Source organism: Camelina sativa, chromosome 16 (genome assembly GCF_030686135.1).
Source record: "Camelina sativa cultivar CO46 ecotype springtype chromosome 16, ASM3068613v1".
Classification (NCBI taxonomy): domain Eukaryota; kingdom Viridiplantae; phylum Streptophyta; class Magnoliopsida; order Brassicales; family Brassicaceae; genus Camelina; species Camelina sativa.
This window is the reverse complement of record NC_141895.1, coordinates 14,762,427-14,781,600: the sequence shown is the minus strand read 5'-3', so window position 1 is coordinate 14,781,600 and position 19,174 is coordinate 14,762,427. Positions and strand designations below refer to the sequence as shown.

The 19,174-nt window shown below is 37.8% G+C and overlaps 1 protein-coding gene and 1 pseudogene across 1 annotated transcript; both read left to right on the top strand.

The window, feature by feature from the left end:
* Positions 1 to 965: 965 nt before the first annotated feature.
* On the top strand, positions 966 to 1,966 carry LOC147925523 (uncharacterized; annotated as a pseudogene).
* A 12,949-nt stretch (positions 1,967 to 14,915) lies between these two features.
* Positions 14,916 to 15,565, top strand: LOC147925522 (agamous-like MADS-box protein AGL61). Its single transcript, XM_087490398.1, has one exon. It carries the CDS (start codon positions 14,964 to 14,966, stop codon positions 15,507 to 15,509), a length of 546 nt encoding a protein of 181 aa, XP_087346524.1. The 5' UTR covers positions 14,916 to 14,963; the 3' UTR covers positions 15,510 to 15,565.
* Positions 15,566 to 19,174: the final 3,609 nt, after the last annotated feature.

Here is a 19,174-nt window from a genome sequence, read left to right as displayed (position 1 = left end):
TTCATTTACACTTACATGGATGATGGATCCAACACCAATAAAGCTACCCATCCACAACCATCCTATCTTTCTTTCGTCCCGATATGGTGCTGGTTGTAACGGCTGCCATGTACATAACTACGTGTACGGCAACTACTATTGCAATGAACCTGAACGTTTTGCTCGGTTCCATAAGGAGTGTGACGAGGCCCCATTGGAGATCAACCATCATTCCCACCCCCAGCATCCTCTTATGCTCACCAACGATTGGGGAGAGAATACATGTAATTTGTGTGGACAAAGGGCCTCCCTATTATAGTTGTCACACATGTGAATTCAAGGTGGATTTGAATTGTGGGATGAAACCATCACCACCTACTATTGAACATCCAACCTGTCATGAACATCCACTTGTCTTCTTGAAGATAAGACAAAAAAAAGTCTCTTGTCAATTTTGCAAGGAAACTATTTGTGGACCTTCGTATGCTTGTCTTGGATGCTATATGTACTTTCACGTGGATTGTGTCCATCTCACGAAAGAGGTGAACCATCCTTGTCACTCTAGTCACCCTCTCAAACTTATTGCATCTGATACACTTACGGATGATGCCGAGAACACTTGTCTTATATGTGAACAACCAAAAAGCGTGGTTTATCATTGTTACATTTGTAATTTCACCACCTGCGTATGTTGTACAAAAAACCCACCACCCCTTGTTATTGAGCATACCAAGACCCACAAGCATCCACTTACTCACATTTCAAAGAGAAACTCATATACATGTGACGTTTGTGGGGAAGAAGTAAACACAGGGCTTTAATTTTGTGTTCAGTGTGATTTTGTCATCAACATCAATCGTCATGAGCATCTCATTTCTTTCACTCATCATCGTGGCACTGGTTATTCAAAATGTGGAGTTTGCCGCCAATATTTAAGCGGATAAGTCGGTATAAGGGAGCTTATTCTTGCTCTATTTTCCCTAACTATGCAGTTCATTGTATGTGTGCAAACCGACCGTCGGATATGGATGGGCTCACGGGACTAGTGAGAGGTCGTGAGGCCCATTAAGGAAAGTGGACCCATGAACTGGGATTAGACATGGGGTCCACTGAGAGGTGGCGGTCGGGACATTGTCACTGATGATATTGCACCATACAAGGTGGTAGGTGATAACTTGATATGTCATTTTAGTCATGAAAAACATCTTTTAAAGCTCCACACAAGAGAAATCATTTATGAAGATCAGGACTTACGATGTGAAGCATGTATCCATCCAATTAGATTTGACGCAATCGACATTTGTCAGGAATGCTTTTTCTTTCTATGAAAAGTTTGCTAATCTTCCTATGAAGAAAAAATGGTCTTTCATGTCATACCATACACGTTAAAAGCTGTTCGCCAAATTGATTAGTGCAATGTTTGTGGACTATATTTAAAAATAATTGTGGGCATTTGCGAAGGATGCAATAACAAGATAGATGGTTATACATTGTGTTGTGATAATTGTGACTTTCGTTTGTGTTTGTATTGTGCTAATTTGCCAGAAAAAACACGGCATAAGAACGACGCACATCCTCTCTATGTTTTGGCAAAAAGGCGAGCAACAACTATTGGTGTGACATTCGTGAGGAAAAGTTATATACAAATAAATGGTTTTATATATGCTCTGATTGTGGAGTCTCCTTGCATACGCGGTGTGTAATAGAAGGAGTTTTCTCAAGTATCGTGACAGGAAACATAAACAAACTTGAGGTGGTTCTTAACAATCACAACTCTCGACCATTATGCAGCCAGTGTCATATATGTTCCAATTTATGTTTACTTCGTTATATAGGTTTAGAAGAGTATATCCCTCTCTCTAAACCATCATTGATATTTGACAATTCAAACATGTTTAAGTTGTTTAAGTTGGATGGGCAGAAAGAGTTGAAACAGTGCCATTTAAAATTTATGAACATTATTATTTTTTCTCTCTCTCTTTGGTAGCAAGAGCTGAAAACATTGTTAAATGGTTTAGTAATTTAGTGAAAGAAATATAGGTTGAGAATTTCTCTTGTCTTGAATCTATTTTAATGAATATAACAAATAGAAACCATCTTTACACTATTTTACAAACTAAGCTGCAATATTTATCACTCTGAATTTTGTTGAACGTTCTGATCTTGCTGGAGGAATCTTGACAAAGCAACTGTTTTGCACCAAACAAACCTGTTTTAGAGATTATATGCAAAGCACATTTTTTTTGATCTTTGACATATATATATTCCTGTCAATTCTAATGGAACTTGAGTTCTTTAGAACACTATTATGATTATAGATTATATTTGGGATTTTAGTGTAATTTATAGAACACTATTATAACTTTTGATGATACTAAACCTAACTAGAAAGACTCATCAAACTGGATATGTGATTGTTGAAACATCTTATATAAACAGAAGTATACAGTATTAAATAAAATAAAAAACCGCATTCATCCCAACGGAGACCGCACGCACATGCACACTTTACATCTGAATGGAAGAAGCTCAATTTTGAGATTTTACATTCTACACCCTAAACTAGAATGAATCATCAAACTGCTTTGACCCTCTGTAATTCTTGAAATATCTTATATAAGTAGAAGTGCACAGTTAAAATATCGGAACAAAAGAGTAACACCTGAAAGACCAAAAAACGCTTATGAGTCTCGCTCTTTATTTTTTTTGTGTTTGTATGTATCCTCTCTTTATCTTATTCTAGAACCGGAACCAGACTTGGAACGTAAACAAAGTTGGAAAATGGAAACACAAGTGTTACGTTCTATTACATCAACTAGCATAGTACACGCGCTACGCCGCGAGATTATTTATATTTTATTTTTATTTTTCTTATTTTAGGATAATTTTATGTGTTTGTAATTAAAAAAAAAACATTATTAATATAGTTTTTAACAATGTTCATTGGTAATATTTTTGGTTTTAGGTTTTAATTATGAATGTTTGTGAAGAAGTACAACTTATTTTCGTGGAGTAGGGATGTCAATTGGGCTTAGATACCATGGGCTGTCCATGTCTAAATTAAATTGGACCGATTATGGTCATAACTAAATTTGAAGCGGTCAACTGGACACAAAACCAATTTAACCCGCTAATAAATAGTCAGAACTCATCTAGACATGGGCTGTCCAATAATCCTTCAAAGTTAGGGATTGTAAAATTTGGGGGAAATTTTTTTTTCCATTTTTTTCATTTTTTTTCCATATATATGAACTTATGTCAATGGCTTGATATGTGTTGAATTTTATGAGTTTATGATGAAATTTTAGTAAGTTTTGCTTCAATTATGAGTTTTATGATGAATTTATGAGTTTTGTATGAATTTATGTTAATAGCTTGATATGTGTTGAATTTATGAGTTTATGATGAACCTTTAGTAATTCTGGACCCCATGGACAGTCCAGTTGGTCATGGTCTTATTTGGTTTGGACATACTTGGACATGGTTTTATTTGGGCTTCGACCGTAAATGTCCATAAAATATATGTGTCCATTTGGACAAACCCATTTAGACATGGACAACCCAATTGACATCTCTAGCGTGGAGGATGTCCATCTTTATTTATCCAAGTTATTGCTTCTTAGTGAACGTGACGACATAAGTTATTCAAGATCGATTGCATGTAAACACGATGCAAGAAACCCCACGAGTACACTTTCCCCTTTCAAAAGGTCTGCATACTCTTCATCATCTTCTTCTCACTTAACATATTTGCCACAATGTTTTATCCAACCTAATGACCTGCACCAACACTTCAGATCCATTCAAATTACTGCAATCACAAAAACTAACCGAAAAAGCTTCAAACAATAAATTACAACACCAAAATCCACATAAAAACAATGTGCAAGAGTCAACAAAATAAGAGCTTCAATAACCAACAACAAGAGTGGTACTTCTTTGATCTTCATACGCAGAAAATGCAAAACCCTGATTTACCAGTCCTCTTGTCTTGAATAAGATTGACATCAACAACTTCATAATATCTACGATTTGTACAAACAAAAAGGCATAAGAAAAATCCATTTAGAGATATTGAAACTTCAAAAAAAAAAACTACACATACTGTATGAGAAGACAACATTGAGATCACTCTCGGAGGGATCGTATGGTAAGCCTTTGCCGTAGCCATATGCAAAATTTCTGAAGTTAGAGTGCCACGAAGCTTCTTTAATAATCTCTAAATATGATTCCTTAATATTTATGCTTTGTATTAGCTTCAACCTGCATGCTCGATCAAGTTCTTCAAGGTGGGTTTAGGTTCGAGTTTAGCGAGTAATGTCTAATCATCGTTCATTCCTTCAACTGGATTCACTATATATTTCCAAAACCATCCATAGCCTTAAACACTTGGAATCGGAGATCCATTTGAAACGACCTGACCCGTTTTTTTTTTTAATAATAAATAATAAATATAATAATAATAATAATAAATAACTTCAGCTAGTGGTCCCATACCCACTAGCCACCTAACCACAAACACATTCAACAGCGGAAAAACAATATCAATAAATATCCAATCATCCAATAACCAAATAACAAAATGCATAGAACCGGCAATCTAGCAATGTTCTACAGACCCAACTCTAGCAACCTAGCATAATCAGACAACATCCAATCAAGTCCCTAGAACATCCTCCTCTTCATTGCCTTGATTCCACGATCACACTTTTCCTTTACCTGCACCACAAACACAAATTGCAATGCATGAGTATTTTATAAACACTCAGTAAGTCAATCTTCCCATCTACTGGGCTATACACACAAGCAATAGAGATACTCTAACCATCAAACAACAATCAACAACAAACCAGACTCTGCATCGACCGACACCAACAGGGAACGACATCGACCGACACTGGATATGCATCGGTCGACACAAGGTTCACTTGCATCGACCGATGCTTCCACTTGCATCGACCGACGCATGCTCGACATCACACGGAAACCCTAATCGCATCGACCGACGCCTCCACATGGCATCGACCGATGCTCATACGTCAATCCGCGCCGTCCTCGCACTAGCATCGACTGACGCACATAGTGCATTGACTGATGCACATGCCGAGCATCGTTTTCCCCAAAGCTTCTCGCCGGATCTTCGTTCCTGCAACCACAAGACTCGATCCCAAGCCATAAGAAAGCTTCTTAACGCCTCAAATAACATTCTAACAAGCCTAACAACACATAAACAAACAGATCAGAGGAATCTCCAGCTTAGATAAGCCATGGTCATGCACTTACCTTTGCCACCGAATATTCTGAACCACAAACAAGCAAGAACACGCTCCTAGGAAGCTCCTACAACGATCTCAGCTACAGATCTCTACAGAAACGCCTCCAATCTCTCAAAACTCACCAAGAACACTTAGAACTCTTTTCTCTCTTCTTTCCTCTCTGAAAACGGCTAAAACTCGTCGAATGAGACAAACATACGACTTAAGGGTTTTCCTTTTCCCTTTGCCCAAAACGTAGCGTTTAACTTAAGTTAAAACGCAGAAAACTGAACCTCCTTCGACCGATGCTCCTCCAGCATCGACTAATGCACATCCCCAAACCGGGATTTTGGTTCGTAGATGTTACAATTCTCCCCCACCAATTTAGATTCGTCTTCGAATCTCGAACAACCATCAGCCAAGGAATCCCGTGCAACCGTCTCCATGGTCCGCACTCCTCTGACCGGTCTACGAAAGGTCACCTCTAGGCGATAGACTCACGCTCCAGGCATTATTTGCTCCTCATCAGGCTGAAGCATGCATGCCATAATATTGGCTCCTCATCGGGCCTAAACCCGCATGCCATAATATATAGAGAAGTCCAATACTCGTCTCTCGGGTCGTCATCCAAAGTCGATATACCAATCATACTCTCAAGCCACAAAGTCTTAGAATATGACGGTACTAGGAGAACCAAAGTCCCCCGTGGCTCGCGAAAGACAACACAATGTCCTACCAACCATATATCTCCTCACTGGAATACCTCATGACCACACAAGTATCATCTCACTGCCCCACGGGCCGCCACAAAGGTCAAACAAATGTCCTAAATATGACCGCCACCAAGGCCAAACAAATGTCCTAAACATGACCGCCACCAAGGCCACTCGTCCCGAAGGACCGTCACAAATACCATCTGTCCTGAAGGACCGTCACAAAGACCATCTGTTATGAAGGACCGCCTAAACAGGCACTATGGCTAAACAGCCCACCACAAAGGCCACACAATTGGCTAAACAGCCCGCCACAAAGGCCACACAATGGCTAACAGCCCGCCACAAAGGCCACACAATGGCTAAACAGCCCGCCACAAAGGCCACACACGGATAAACAGCCCGCCACAAAGCCAAACAATGGCTAAACAGCCCGCCACAAAAGCTTCCCGCCACTAAAAATGGACAGATTCTAATTCACATAAAAACTTTCCATTTTTAGACATTCCATTTCTGGAAACTTTCCACTTATAGAAACTTCTATTTCAGGAAACTTTCCTCAAACCACCGCCTCATGAGAATTCCGTACCCCGAGCACCACCTCATCTTGTTACTTAGTCGCACAACCAACCACCCCAAGCGACCAAGTAAACAAGAGAGTTGGGCTGGAATACTCCATTCCCGCTCCAGTCACGGACTACCACTGGGACCAGGCTAGACAAGTTCAAGTCGCGACCTGCTTCTCGAACCACTTCTTGAACCTTGCCTTTATCCTCGCCTCTGGCTCCCAAGTCTGCTCCTCAACACCATCACAGTCCCAAAGGAATCTCATTAAAGGAATCTTCTTCTTCAAAAGTTCCTTGATCCTCCTTTCGAGAACCCTCACTGGTCTCGCCTCCATAGTCATGTTAGGCTGAAGATCCTCAGAAATCTTAGCCAACAACTGATCGTCCTCACGGAGACACTTCCGTAACATAGACACATGGAAAACCTTATGGAATGCTCGCATAACCTCAGGTAACATTAGCCGAAACCTTATGGAATGCTCCCATGCACCAAAATAGTACCATTAGCCGAAACCTGATACTCTGAATCAACATCCTTTGAGGCATTCACCAGCCCCAAATCCTTCTCCTAAGCCAACCGCACTCTGCTCAACAGATCTGATCTATCAGCTGCAACCAAACCCAACGGCTCCTGAGAAACCACACACAAGCTCAACGCACTGATCTCTCCTACCAGAGAATCGATATCCAGCTCCTGAACCGAAGCCGCCCGCTTCCGACTCAAAGCATCTGCAACCAAGTTAGCCTTACCAGGATGATAGGCTATCTCCAGATCATAATCCGCCACCAGCTCCATCCACCGCCTCTGCCTCAAGTTCAGCTTGGGTTGAGCGAATATATACTTCACGCTCTTATGATCTGTAAACACTTGTACCTTTGCACAATAAAGATAAGAACTCCAAATCTTCAGGGCAAAAATTACAGCACCCATCTCCAAGTCATGAGTAGGATAATTGTCCTCATGCTTCCACAACTGCCGCAAAGCATAGGCAATCACCTTCCCATGCTGCATCAACACACACCCCAGACCAGCTTTGGATGCATCTGTATAAACCACATAGGGTTCTCCCTGATCAGGCAAAGCCAACACTGGAGCGGTAGTCAACATCTCCTTCAGGCTTGCAAAGCCTTCCTCACACTCCTGTGACCAGACAAAAGGAACATTCTTCCCTGTCAACTTAGTCATAGGACGTGCTCTGCTCGCAAGCCCCTGCACAAACCTCCTGTAGTAACCTGCCAACCCCAGAAAACTCCTGATCTCCGTGGCATTATGCGGTCTAGGCCAATCCCTAATAGCCTGAATCTTCTCCAGATCTACAGAAACCCCATTTGCAGACACAATATGACCCAGAAAACCCATCTCCCGCTGCCAGAAACTACACTTGCTCAGCTTAGCAAACAACTTCTGCTCCCGCAGCTTCTCCAGAACTGCCCTCAAATGCACTGCATGCTCTTCAAGACTCTTAGAGTACACCAGGATGTCGTCGATGAAAATGATGACAGACACGTCTAGAAACTCCTGAAACACGATGTTCATCAATCTCATAAACGCTGCTGGCGCGTTAGTCAACCCAAACGGTATCACCACAAACTCATAATTCCCATACCTCGTCCTGAAAGCAGTCTTCCTCACATCTGCCTCATCTATCGGGATCTGATGATAACCAACGCCAAATCTATCTTGGAGAACCAAGTAGCACCTCTCAGCTGATCCAATAACTCATCGATCCTCGGAAGGGGGTACTTCTTCTACACAGTGACCCGGTTGAGACCCCTGTAATCAATACACAAGTGGAAACTCCCATCCTTCTTCTTAACGAATAACACCGGCGCTCCCCATGGAGATACACTAGGATGGATGAATCCCTTGCTCAAAAAATCCTCTAGCTGCTTCTTCAGCTCTGCCATCTCTGCTTGAGCCATCTTGTAAGGAGCCTTGGATAACAGTGACGTACCTGGTTCCAGTTCAATTGTAAAAGGATCAGACCGAGAAGGTGTTAATCCCTGCAATGACTGGAACACATCCTCAAACTCCTCCACAACCTGAATACCGCTAATCAAAGACTCGGGCATAGATATAGTAACCAAATAAGCCTCACGACCCTTCTCGATCATCTACCCAGCCTAAATGGCCGAGATCACGAGACTCCCTAAAGTCGGTCTAATCCCCAGATAAACCAACTTCCCTCCTGAATGCTCAAACTCCACTCTACCCCGAAGACAATCCAGATGAACCATATGCCGATGCAACCATTCCATCTTCAAGATAACGTCATACAGCTCCACTGGGCTGATAAGCAAATCTGCAGGCCAAGACTCTCCCGCGATGTGAATATCAATACCCCTCGCTCGACCAATAACTCTCGGAAACTTGCCTCCAGCAACTCTGACAACTCCTGCACGCTCTCCGGGATCCCCCACGATACCCGCACTCTCTGCACACTCCAGGGTAATGAAGCTATGCGTAGCTCCATAAACAAACATAACATGGGACTTAAACCCTCCCACCAATAAGGTCCCTACACAAACCTCATGTGTTGTGAACCTAACACTTATCACAGTACAACATAACATCTGAACTTATTAAGAATTCACAAAGACAAAGTACCAGAAATTATACCTGTGATCGCTCCGGCACTACTTCCACCAGTTTCTACCGTCGTGTAAACCCGTGGCGCCTGCTCAATCCATGCCACCTGCTGCCCTCCCGGCTGCACCTGCTGCAACGCTGCCACTGTTACCGGCTGCAACTTGGGAAAATAGGGCCTGATGTGCCCTAGCTCCCTGCCGTCGGAGCACTCCTCTTGGGACAGCTAGCAATCTTGTGATCCTTGCCCCCACGCCCAAAGCAACTCAGACCACCCGGCCTCTACGTAGCCTTCCATCTCGTCTTGGTTCCCTCCGCAGGCTTGCCGCCCTTGTTGGAACCTCCCTGATGCTGAGCCTTGCTAGGCTGGACTGCTGGGCTAGCTGCCACTGACTGTGCCCGGATATCCTCCTCGATCCCTGCTGCAGTCTCAACCAGCTCTGCACGCGAAGCATAACTCTGCCCTCTACAGTGAACCCTCAAGTCATCACATAGGGCCCTCAAAAACCTCCTAATCTGAGCCTCCTCAGACTCCATATCTCGACCCCCATACCTCAGAAGTCGACTGAACTCCAAGTCAAGCTCCCGCACTTGCCGAGTCCCCTGAGCTAGCTGAAGGAACTACACCTCCAACCTATCCAGTGCCTCCCTAGGGAAATACTTGCAGTTGAACTCCAAGACGAAGTCAGCCCAAGCCATCTCCCTCTGCACTCTCCTGGCTGCCACAGAACTCCACTACAACTGAGCATCACCAGTCAAATGGTGGACCCCAATGTCCACCAAAAACTCCTCAGGACATCTCAGAGTATGGACGTTACGTTCGACACTCGTCCTCCACGCATTCGCAGTGGTAGGATCTGTACCTCCCGAAAACCGCTCAGTACCAATATGACCCATCTCTGTCGGCATGCTGATATAGCGAGAATGGACCCCCACATCCGCAGCCACTGGCTGTCGTTCCCCTACCACCACTGGTGGCACTACCTGAGCCTGAGCCAGTACCACTAGCGGCAACCGCGCTATTAACTGTGACAGCAAACCCGCAAGGTCGACACCCGGGACTCCACCCACTGGGACTCCCACACCTAGGGCCCTATCATCACCGGCTATTGGAGCATCAACACCGCCCCCTCCGGCCACACTCATGGAATCCCCCTGGACACCCTGCGACTCGCCAACACCTTTTGCTGTCACACTCTGGTCCGCAGCCTCACAAACCTCTGGGACTTTGCCCCTACCACGACCGCGTCCGCGTCCACGACCACGTCCACCTCCACGACCGCAACCACGACCAGCAACAGCACCCTCTCTAACCATCTGCACTTCCATGAACAAAAGGTTAAGCACACAATTATCATAACACAGAAACATAAACTCACCGTGAAATCACACTGTAGGCTCGAAGAGGATGTTCTAGGACTTCATGCCACACAAAATTGACTTACTCACATAATCAATCAAGACATGCAATCCCAAACATCACAATAGAAACCTAGTGAGCCCAAACCTAGAACCGTAAGGGCTCTGATACCAAACTGAAACGACCTGACCCATACCCACTAGCCACCAAACCACAAACACATTCAACAGCGGAAAAAAAATATCAATAAATATTCAATCATCCAATAACCAAATAACAAAATACATAGAACCGACAATCTAGCAATGTTCTACAGACCCAACTCTAGCAACCTAGCATAATCAGACAACATCCAATCGAGTCCCTAGAACATCCTCCTCTTCATTGCCTTGATTCCACGATCACACTTTGCCTTTACCTGCACCACAAACACAAATTTCAATGCATGAGTATTTTATAAACACTCAGTAAGGCAATCCTCCCATCTATTGGGCTATACACACAAGCAATTGAGATACTCTAACCATCAAACAACAAACCAGACTCTGCATCGACCGACACAAAGCTTGCATCGACCGACACCAACAGGGAATGGCAACAACCGACACTGGGTATGTATCGGTCGACACAAGGTTCACTTGCATCGACCGATGCTTCCACTTGCATCGACCGACGCATGTTCGACATCACGCGGAAACCCTAGTCGCATCGACCGACGCTTCCACATGGCATCGACTGATGCTCATAGGTCAATCCGCGCCGTCCTCGCACTAGCATCGACCGATGCACATGCCGAGCATCGTTTTCCCCAAAGCTTCTTGCCGGATCTTCGTTCCTGCAACCACAAGACTCGATCCCAAGCCACAAGAAAGCTTCCTAACGCGTCAAATAACATTCTAACAAGCCTAACAACACATAAACAAACAGATCAGAGGAATCTCCAGATTAGATAAGCCATGGTCATGCACTTACCTTTGCCACAGAAGATTCTGAACATCAAACAAGCTAGAACACGCTCCTAGGAAGCTCCTACAACGATCTCAGCTACAGATCTCTACAGAAACGTCTCCAATCTCTCAAAACTCACGAAGAACACTTAGAACTCTTTTCTCTCTTGTTTCCTCTCTGAAAACGGCTAAAACTCGTCGAATGAGACAAACATACGACTTAAGGGTTTTCCTTTACCCTTTGCCCAAAACGCAGCGTTTAACTTAAGTCAAAACGCAGAAAATTGAACCAGCATCGACCGATGCTCCTCCAGCATCGACCGATGCTCCTCCAGCATCGACTGATGCTCCTCCAGCATCGACCGATGCTCCTCCAGCATCGACCGATGCACATCCCCAAACCGGGATTTCGGTTCGCTGATGTTACACCATTTCGGGCAAAATCTTGTTAATTCCGACATGACATATATCACGATACAACTCGAGATGAGACATCGCTGGAAGAAGTTGAAAGCTTTCGATTTCTAACTTTTGTCGATATTTGTATACAACTAGCAAAGGAAGAGTGGCTAAGTTTCCTCAAAAGAGAGAAAGTGACATAGAATAGAAAACGATTATTACTGGTTAAAAATGCTAATGTGTATTATTTGTTATAATTCTATTGGCTATTGATTTTTAAATGATGTGTCAACACCAGCTTGAATTTTAAAGCTGATGTGTCATGCTCTGGTGAAAAACATAAGCATATGTGAAATTGTTTACTTTCACTACTTTGCCATTCTTTTGATTTGTATTAGTTTCCTAAAATGGGTTTTTAGTGTTTAATATTTTGGCTTTAAATTATGGGTTTGATCCAAACAAACTACATGGCATGGGCTTGCATTTAAAGTTGTTTCCTCTTGTTCAATTCAAGTTGAAAACTTCTATTCAAAAATATATATATGTACGGAAACTTAGTGAATAAAAGTTCACTACGTAACTTAAAACATAAGTAATTTACATAACGGAGACATTGTTTCAATAAATAATAGATAATCATTATTCATGTATAATAAATATTTTAAAACACTCTCCTGAGTTATTCGATGTTATGAACTTGTTACAGTTGGGTGCACAAAAAAACTTGTTATAAGTTATATAACATATCAAAAATATCATATTTTTAGATATGTTACTACTACTTTACATTTTAGATTTAACTCCATACTCTATAAATTATGTGATTTTACGTTGTAAGAAACTAGTCATCATCAGATGATCCAAGGATCCACATTTCAAGTCCACTTGACGCATGCCCATGAATCTTTTTTTTATAAATGAGTTAAAGGTATTTCATCTATATTGTTCTATTATTAGGTATAGGTTTTGATTGTTTTGATACTTTTGCAGTTGCATTCTTGTTTACATTATAATATTTTTATGCTATTCTAGTTAACGATATATACATATATATATATATATATATATTAAATCAATTTTAACTAAAATAATTCTAAAAAAGAATGTAAATTAAATCAATTTTAATTAAATAATTCAAATATAATAACAATGTATGAATGTATAACATATATAAAATATTTAAAAAACACACAATAATATTTCTGAGAATATTTATACTATGATTTGTGATTTGAAAGATGACTTTGAGATCAAGCACAATGTTAATGTAATTCATCATAAACTATCGTGGGTTTTTCTGATTCTGTGTGGATTTGAATGCTCACTATAGCATGTATAGCTTTGAAGTATATTTTTTTTTCTTACTTATGCCTTCAAGTTTATAAGTTTTTCGTATTAGTGAAGGTACAGTTTGATACTTAGCCTACATAGCTTGTATTATATCTAGCAAATACTATTTAGGATTTAAAGGTGATGGAGTATTTTACAAATATTACATTTACTCTCTAATTTTCATGATTTTTGTTTATTTCTCTATAGTTATATTTATTATTATTTATAATAGTGTATGTCTTGTATTTCATATCGGTCTATATAAAACAAGATGGATCATATATATTAGTGATATTTATATATTTATTGGATTTTTTAAAATAACATTTTTTATGTCATTTTTCAAAAATACCCTTTCATGGTGTCCATTTTCAAAAATATCCCTTTGACAAAATTCTAAATCCTAAACCCCACCTCCTAAAAATTATACCCTAAATGTAAAATAGAGAACCTAAACCTAAAAAAATCTAAAAATTAATTTAACATATTGTAATTGTGTTAAAGAGGATAAAATGGTATTTTTGAAAAGTGGTATCTCAAAAGGGCATTTCTAATAAATTTTCTTTAAACAAATTGTACTTTTATACGGTTGAGATTCAAGTTTTAATGTCCTAAATTATATATAAATTAGTTTTTGTTGATGTACGTAATCTAGGATTTTGGAATCAAAATACATCCAAACTGTCACATTTTTGTAGATTTAAACAAAATTCAGACGTATGTTAAATAATTTAAGTCAAAATTGTATTTTTAGCCCAATGATGAGTTGGAGAAAAACAAAAATGAACATTAATTAAGTTGAGAAATACCAAGACAGAATGGTCACATTAATGTTGAAATGATATATACACTAAACTTAGCAAGTTCTCCCATTTCAATAATGGCATATATATGTATATATATAAAATAAAATAATAATGGTATATATATACACTGACCTTAGCAAGTCTTTATATTTTTAACCTTTTTACTGTTAATTTTATTTTATTTCTTTCGTTTTGTAAAGCTAATCTAGGAGCTAAAATAATACTTTGATTAAAAAAATAAAGAGTCTTAAACTTCAGTCTATTTTCTTTTTGTGAGGTTTTGGAATTATATAAATTAAAATGGTAGTACTTATTAAAATGAATAAAAACCTTTCAGTACTTTTTAAATTAATGTTTGGAAATTTGATCAATGTTATAGAGTGGCGTAGAGTTAATGTCACATATGACTGAGGTTTTTTATGTCATAACTGACAAATATTTCATTACAATAAATTATTCAACTATGTAATTAACTTAATTAACTACAAACTTTTTTTGACTAATTCTTATTTTGGAAATAAATTATATGAGTCAAGATTTTATCATAACTAAATAGTTATTCTTTTGTACAAAATAAATATATCATATAATTGGTGAATAGTATTTCTACTGATATTTTATTTTTTAAAACTAATAATTTCAAATATTGATAATTATGATAGAACTTTGACTCATAGAGTTTATTCCAAAAACAGGATAATAAGTAGTCAATAAAATAGTGGATTACATATTTGACTAAGTTCTTGTAATTAAATATTTTTCAATTATGACATAAATTCTCAGTCAAATATGACATAAACTCTAAGTCAGTTTACAATAATGGTCGAATTTCCAAATATTAATTTGATAAAGTTTTGACCCATTTTTATGTATTTAATATTTACTATCATCGTTTATTTATATAATGTCAGTCTTGCACTTAGAAAAAAAACATATTCCTTAGCTAACAAAAAGAAAAAGAAAAATAAGTTTATAGTCCGTCCTCTTTTACTTAAAACTTTTTTTTTCTTGTCTCCAACATGAGTTTGAGAAAAAACAAAGAAAGCCAAAAAATTAACATGAAAAAAATAGAAAATTGTGCAGACCGCACAGTTACATTCTACAAACGCAAACAAAAGATCTACAATAAGCTCAGTGAATTGTCCCTTCTATGTGGTGCTAATGTTGGGTTTCTTGTGTACTCCAATAGTGGAATCCCATACACATTCGGCAGTCCATCCTTTGAAGTCGTTGCAAAGCGGTTTCTCAACAGTGAGGGCTCTTCGTCGACCTCACTGCCACAACAATCGAACATAGATGTTCATCATAAAGAAAAGATGGAAGAACTCTGCAAAGTCTACAACAATCTTATAGAGAAGGTTGATATGGAGAAACAGAAAGAGATGACCATGGCAAAGGCTGAGGCAGAGGCACTGCCAGTGGAGAAGGACGTGTGGTGGAAAGTCGATCCAATGACAATTAAGGATAAGGAAGTCCTAAAGCAGTTGCTGGAGAAGTATGAAGATCTCTATGAGAAACTATGTGACGAGGTTGGTGCAAGGAACCAAATAGAAAATGCACCATAGATTTTATTTATTGGATCATCTGTTTCACTAAAGATCCCGACCCTAAATGTTCTTCTTTCTATTTCAAAATTGTTGTCATTCTATGTTTAGTTTTTTTTTCCAACTTAGTTGTCGTTTTCATTTTTAATCGAAATTTTTTTCATTTGCCCATTTTTAAATGAATAAAATAGTAAATTTTTTGAAATTTTAACTAATTATTTTGTATAAATTTCTGAAAAAAAAATCATTTCTATTTGATAACATTTTTTATATTAATTATTCATAAGTGATATAAACATATATATATCAGTTATTATAACTGTTACAAATACTACGATCACTTACATAAAATGATTTTTAAAAGAAACATCATTTTTTGTAATTGACACAAAATTAACATCATTACAATAACTGATGCAAATATTATGTACAATTGCATCAGTTGTAAAAGAAATGATGTGAATTATTTGCATCAATGTACTATAAATCATTTCTTTAAGTGATGTAAATGTTTTTTACGTCAATTATACGTAATACAAATAATCAAAATAAATGATATAAAATGATTATTTTTTTGTAGTGTTCGAAGGAGAATTTCTTTTCGTTTTAACCTAATTACCAAAAAAACCAAATGAACCAGAATTCCTATGCTAACACTAAGATTAATATGCTGTACTGTGTATTGTGTACTGTGCATATAAAAAGAGATATTAAAAAGGTGAAAAAATTACTCAAAAACTATATTTGTTTATTCTAGTCTAAATACTCGATGCGAGTTGGTTACAAGAAACTATAGGATCAGAATTCTTACGTACCATGGAATGCAAAATTTTTGAATAGATAAGTCATAAAGATAATCAAGCCTCCATCATTAGGAATAAAGTAATCTTCCTTCATTTCTTCATAGACGCCTGAACATGTCTTCTAGTTTCAGTGTAATTAATTCAACTTTCCCTCTCAAATGCTTTAGTTTTGACTTTCGACTGCTCCTTTTGATTTTTCCTAGACCTTTTTACTCTCATACATCTATTCATCATCATACGTGAAATTGTTTACTTTCATTACTTTGCCATTCTTCTATGTTGTATTAGTTTCCTAAAATGGGTTTTTAGTGTTTAATATTTTTGGCTTTTAATTATGGGTTTGATCCAAGCAAACTAAATTTGTTTCCTCTCGTTCAATTTAAGTGGAAAACTTCCATACAAAAATATAAAGGGTTGCCGCTATAACACAACCCATATCATTGTGAGCGTGTCATCACCAGCTTTACCACTACCATTGTCTCTGTCCTCTTATCTCCATCATCCCTGCTTGCGATGGCCATTATTCTCCTCGTATCCAACAGCTACACTATCTTCATCTGTGACTTTCTCGAAACCATCGGTATCTTCATCAGTTGCATTTCTTTTGGTATTATGACCGAGATCATTTGGATCACTCCCATACACCAAAGGACTAATCGATGTCCCCCAATTCTGAAGAGCCCTAGTTCAATTTTCCCCAGATTCTTTCTTCTAAACCTCATTTGTGTGGCTAAACAGCGTCGTCTCCCTTTTCTCACAAAACTAAGTCGTTTATCGTCTTGACTCATATATCGTGTGTTTTGAGTCAAACACGAATGAGTAATCGTGATTAGTTGGTTTTATTGGGTTTAGTGATCGTTATTTTCTATCTCAATTAGAGGGGTTCTGTTTTAGATATTTTTAAAAGTACATGTTGTTTTATGTAGAGTAGATTAAGTTTGAGATGTTTTATAAAGAGATGAAAAGTATGGGTTGAAAACTGAGAATGAGATAAGTATGGGTTGTATTATAGCGGCAACCCAAATATAAATGTACGAAAATTAAGTGAATAAAAGTTCACTACTTACCTCAAAACATAAGTATTTACATAAAAGAGACATTATTTCAATGTAATAGATAATCATCACTGATGTATAATTAATATTTTAAAACAATCCCCTTAATTATTCAATGTTATGAACTTCTTATAGTGGGGTGCACAAAAAAAAAACTTGTTATAAGTTATAACATATCAAAATTATCAAAACTAAATCCAGTAGCAAATTATATTATTCTGCATATGTTGACATTTAAGATAAGTTTATATATGTTGACATTTAAGATAATACTTTCTCCGATTCATATTAGTTGTCGTTATAGATTGTTCCACGCAGGTTAAGAAAATAGATTGTAGCCTTGTTGGATTATTAAAATTCCAAAATATTTAGTATTTTAATTGTTTAATATGGGATACATAAAATAATTTCTACTAAAAATAACATTGGAGAAAGTATGTAATAATTGTTATTCTTCGTATCATTTAATGGCTAGTCAAACAATCAAAAAAACTCTATTTGCTAGTCAATGTTCAACGGTACTATACGCCTTTTATCGAAACAAATTTATTGAATATCAATAACATGACAATTACAAATCTTACATAAACATTATAAAATGTTTTGTCAAATTCACATTTTAGTAAAGAGAAAATATTTTTTTCAAATATGTTACTACTGCTTTACATTTTAGATTTAACACCATACTCTATAAATTATGTGAGTTTATGTTGCAAGAAACTAGTCATCATCAGATGATCGAAGGATCCACATTTCAAGTCTATGTGACGCATGCCCATGAATCGTTTTCTATAAATGAGTTATAGGTAATTCATCAACATTATTCTATTATTAGGTATAGGTTTTGATTGTTTTGATGCTTTTGCAGTTGCATTCTTGTTTACATTATAATATTTTTATGCTATTCTAGTTAACGATATATATACATATATAAATTAAATCACAATTTTAATTAAATAATTCTAAACCAGAATGTGGTGAACAAAAAAAAAAAAAAAAAAAAAAAAAAAAAATCTAAACCAGAATGTAATTAGAAATTCAATTTTGCCTTTTCCTATTATAATTTATAAAATATTTATTTTCAAATATAATAACAATGTATGAATGTATAACATATATTAAATATTTTAAAAACACTTATGAGAATATCTATACACTATGATTTTTCATTTGAAAGATGACTTTGAGATCAAACACAATGTCAATGTAGTTCATCATAAACTGTTGTGGGTTTTTCTGATTTTTTGTGGATTTGAATACTCACTATAGCATGTATAGCTTTGAAATATATATTTTTTTCTTAAGTTAAACGTTGCGTTTTGAGGTTAGAAAAGCTCTAGAATGGAGTATAAATATTGACTGAGTTTGGCCGTTTTTGGAGAGAAAAAAAAGAGAGAAAGAAGTTCTTAAGTGTTCCTGAGAGTTTTGAGAGATTTGTGGCTGTTCTTGGAGAGATCTGTAGCTGGAATCGTTGTAAGAGCTTGCTAGGAGTGTAGATCTGCTTGTCTGAGGGTCAGAATCTTCTTGGCAAAGGTGAGTGCAGGAACATTAATTATCTAAGAAAATCTCAAGCTTAGATACGCAATGGTCATGCGCTCAGCTTTTCCAAGAAGATTCTAAACCACAAACAAGAAGATTTACACTCATAGGAAGCTCCTACAACGATCTCAACTACAGATCTCTACAAGAACAGCCTCAAAACACCAAGAACTCTCAAAACACTCAAAAACTTCTTTCTCTATTTCTTTTTCTCCAGAAACGGCCAAACTCGACCAAACCCTCGAGTTTCTGCTTTCATAAGCGATTCCAGGGTTTTCCTAACCCCAAA

Bases quoted from the DNA above. Each gene is read 5' to 3' on its own strand.
- LOC147925522 (XM_087490398.1), top strand. From the start codon at position 14,964: ATGAGTTTGAGAAAAAACAAAGAAAGCCAAAAAATTAACATGAAAAAA.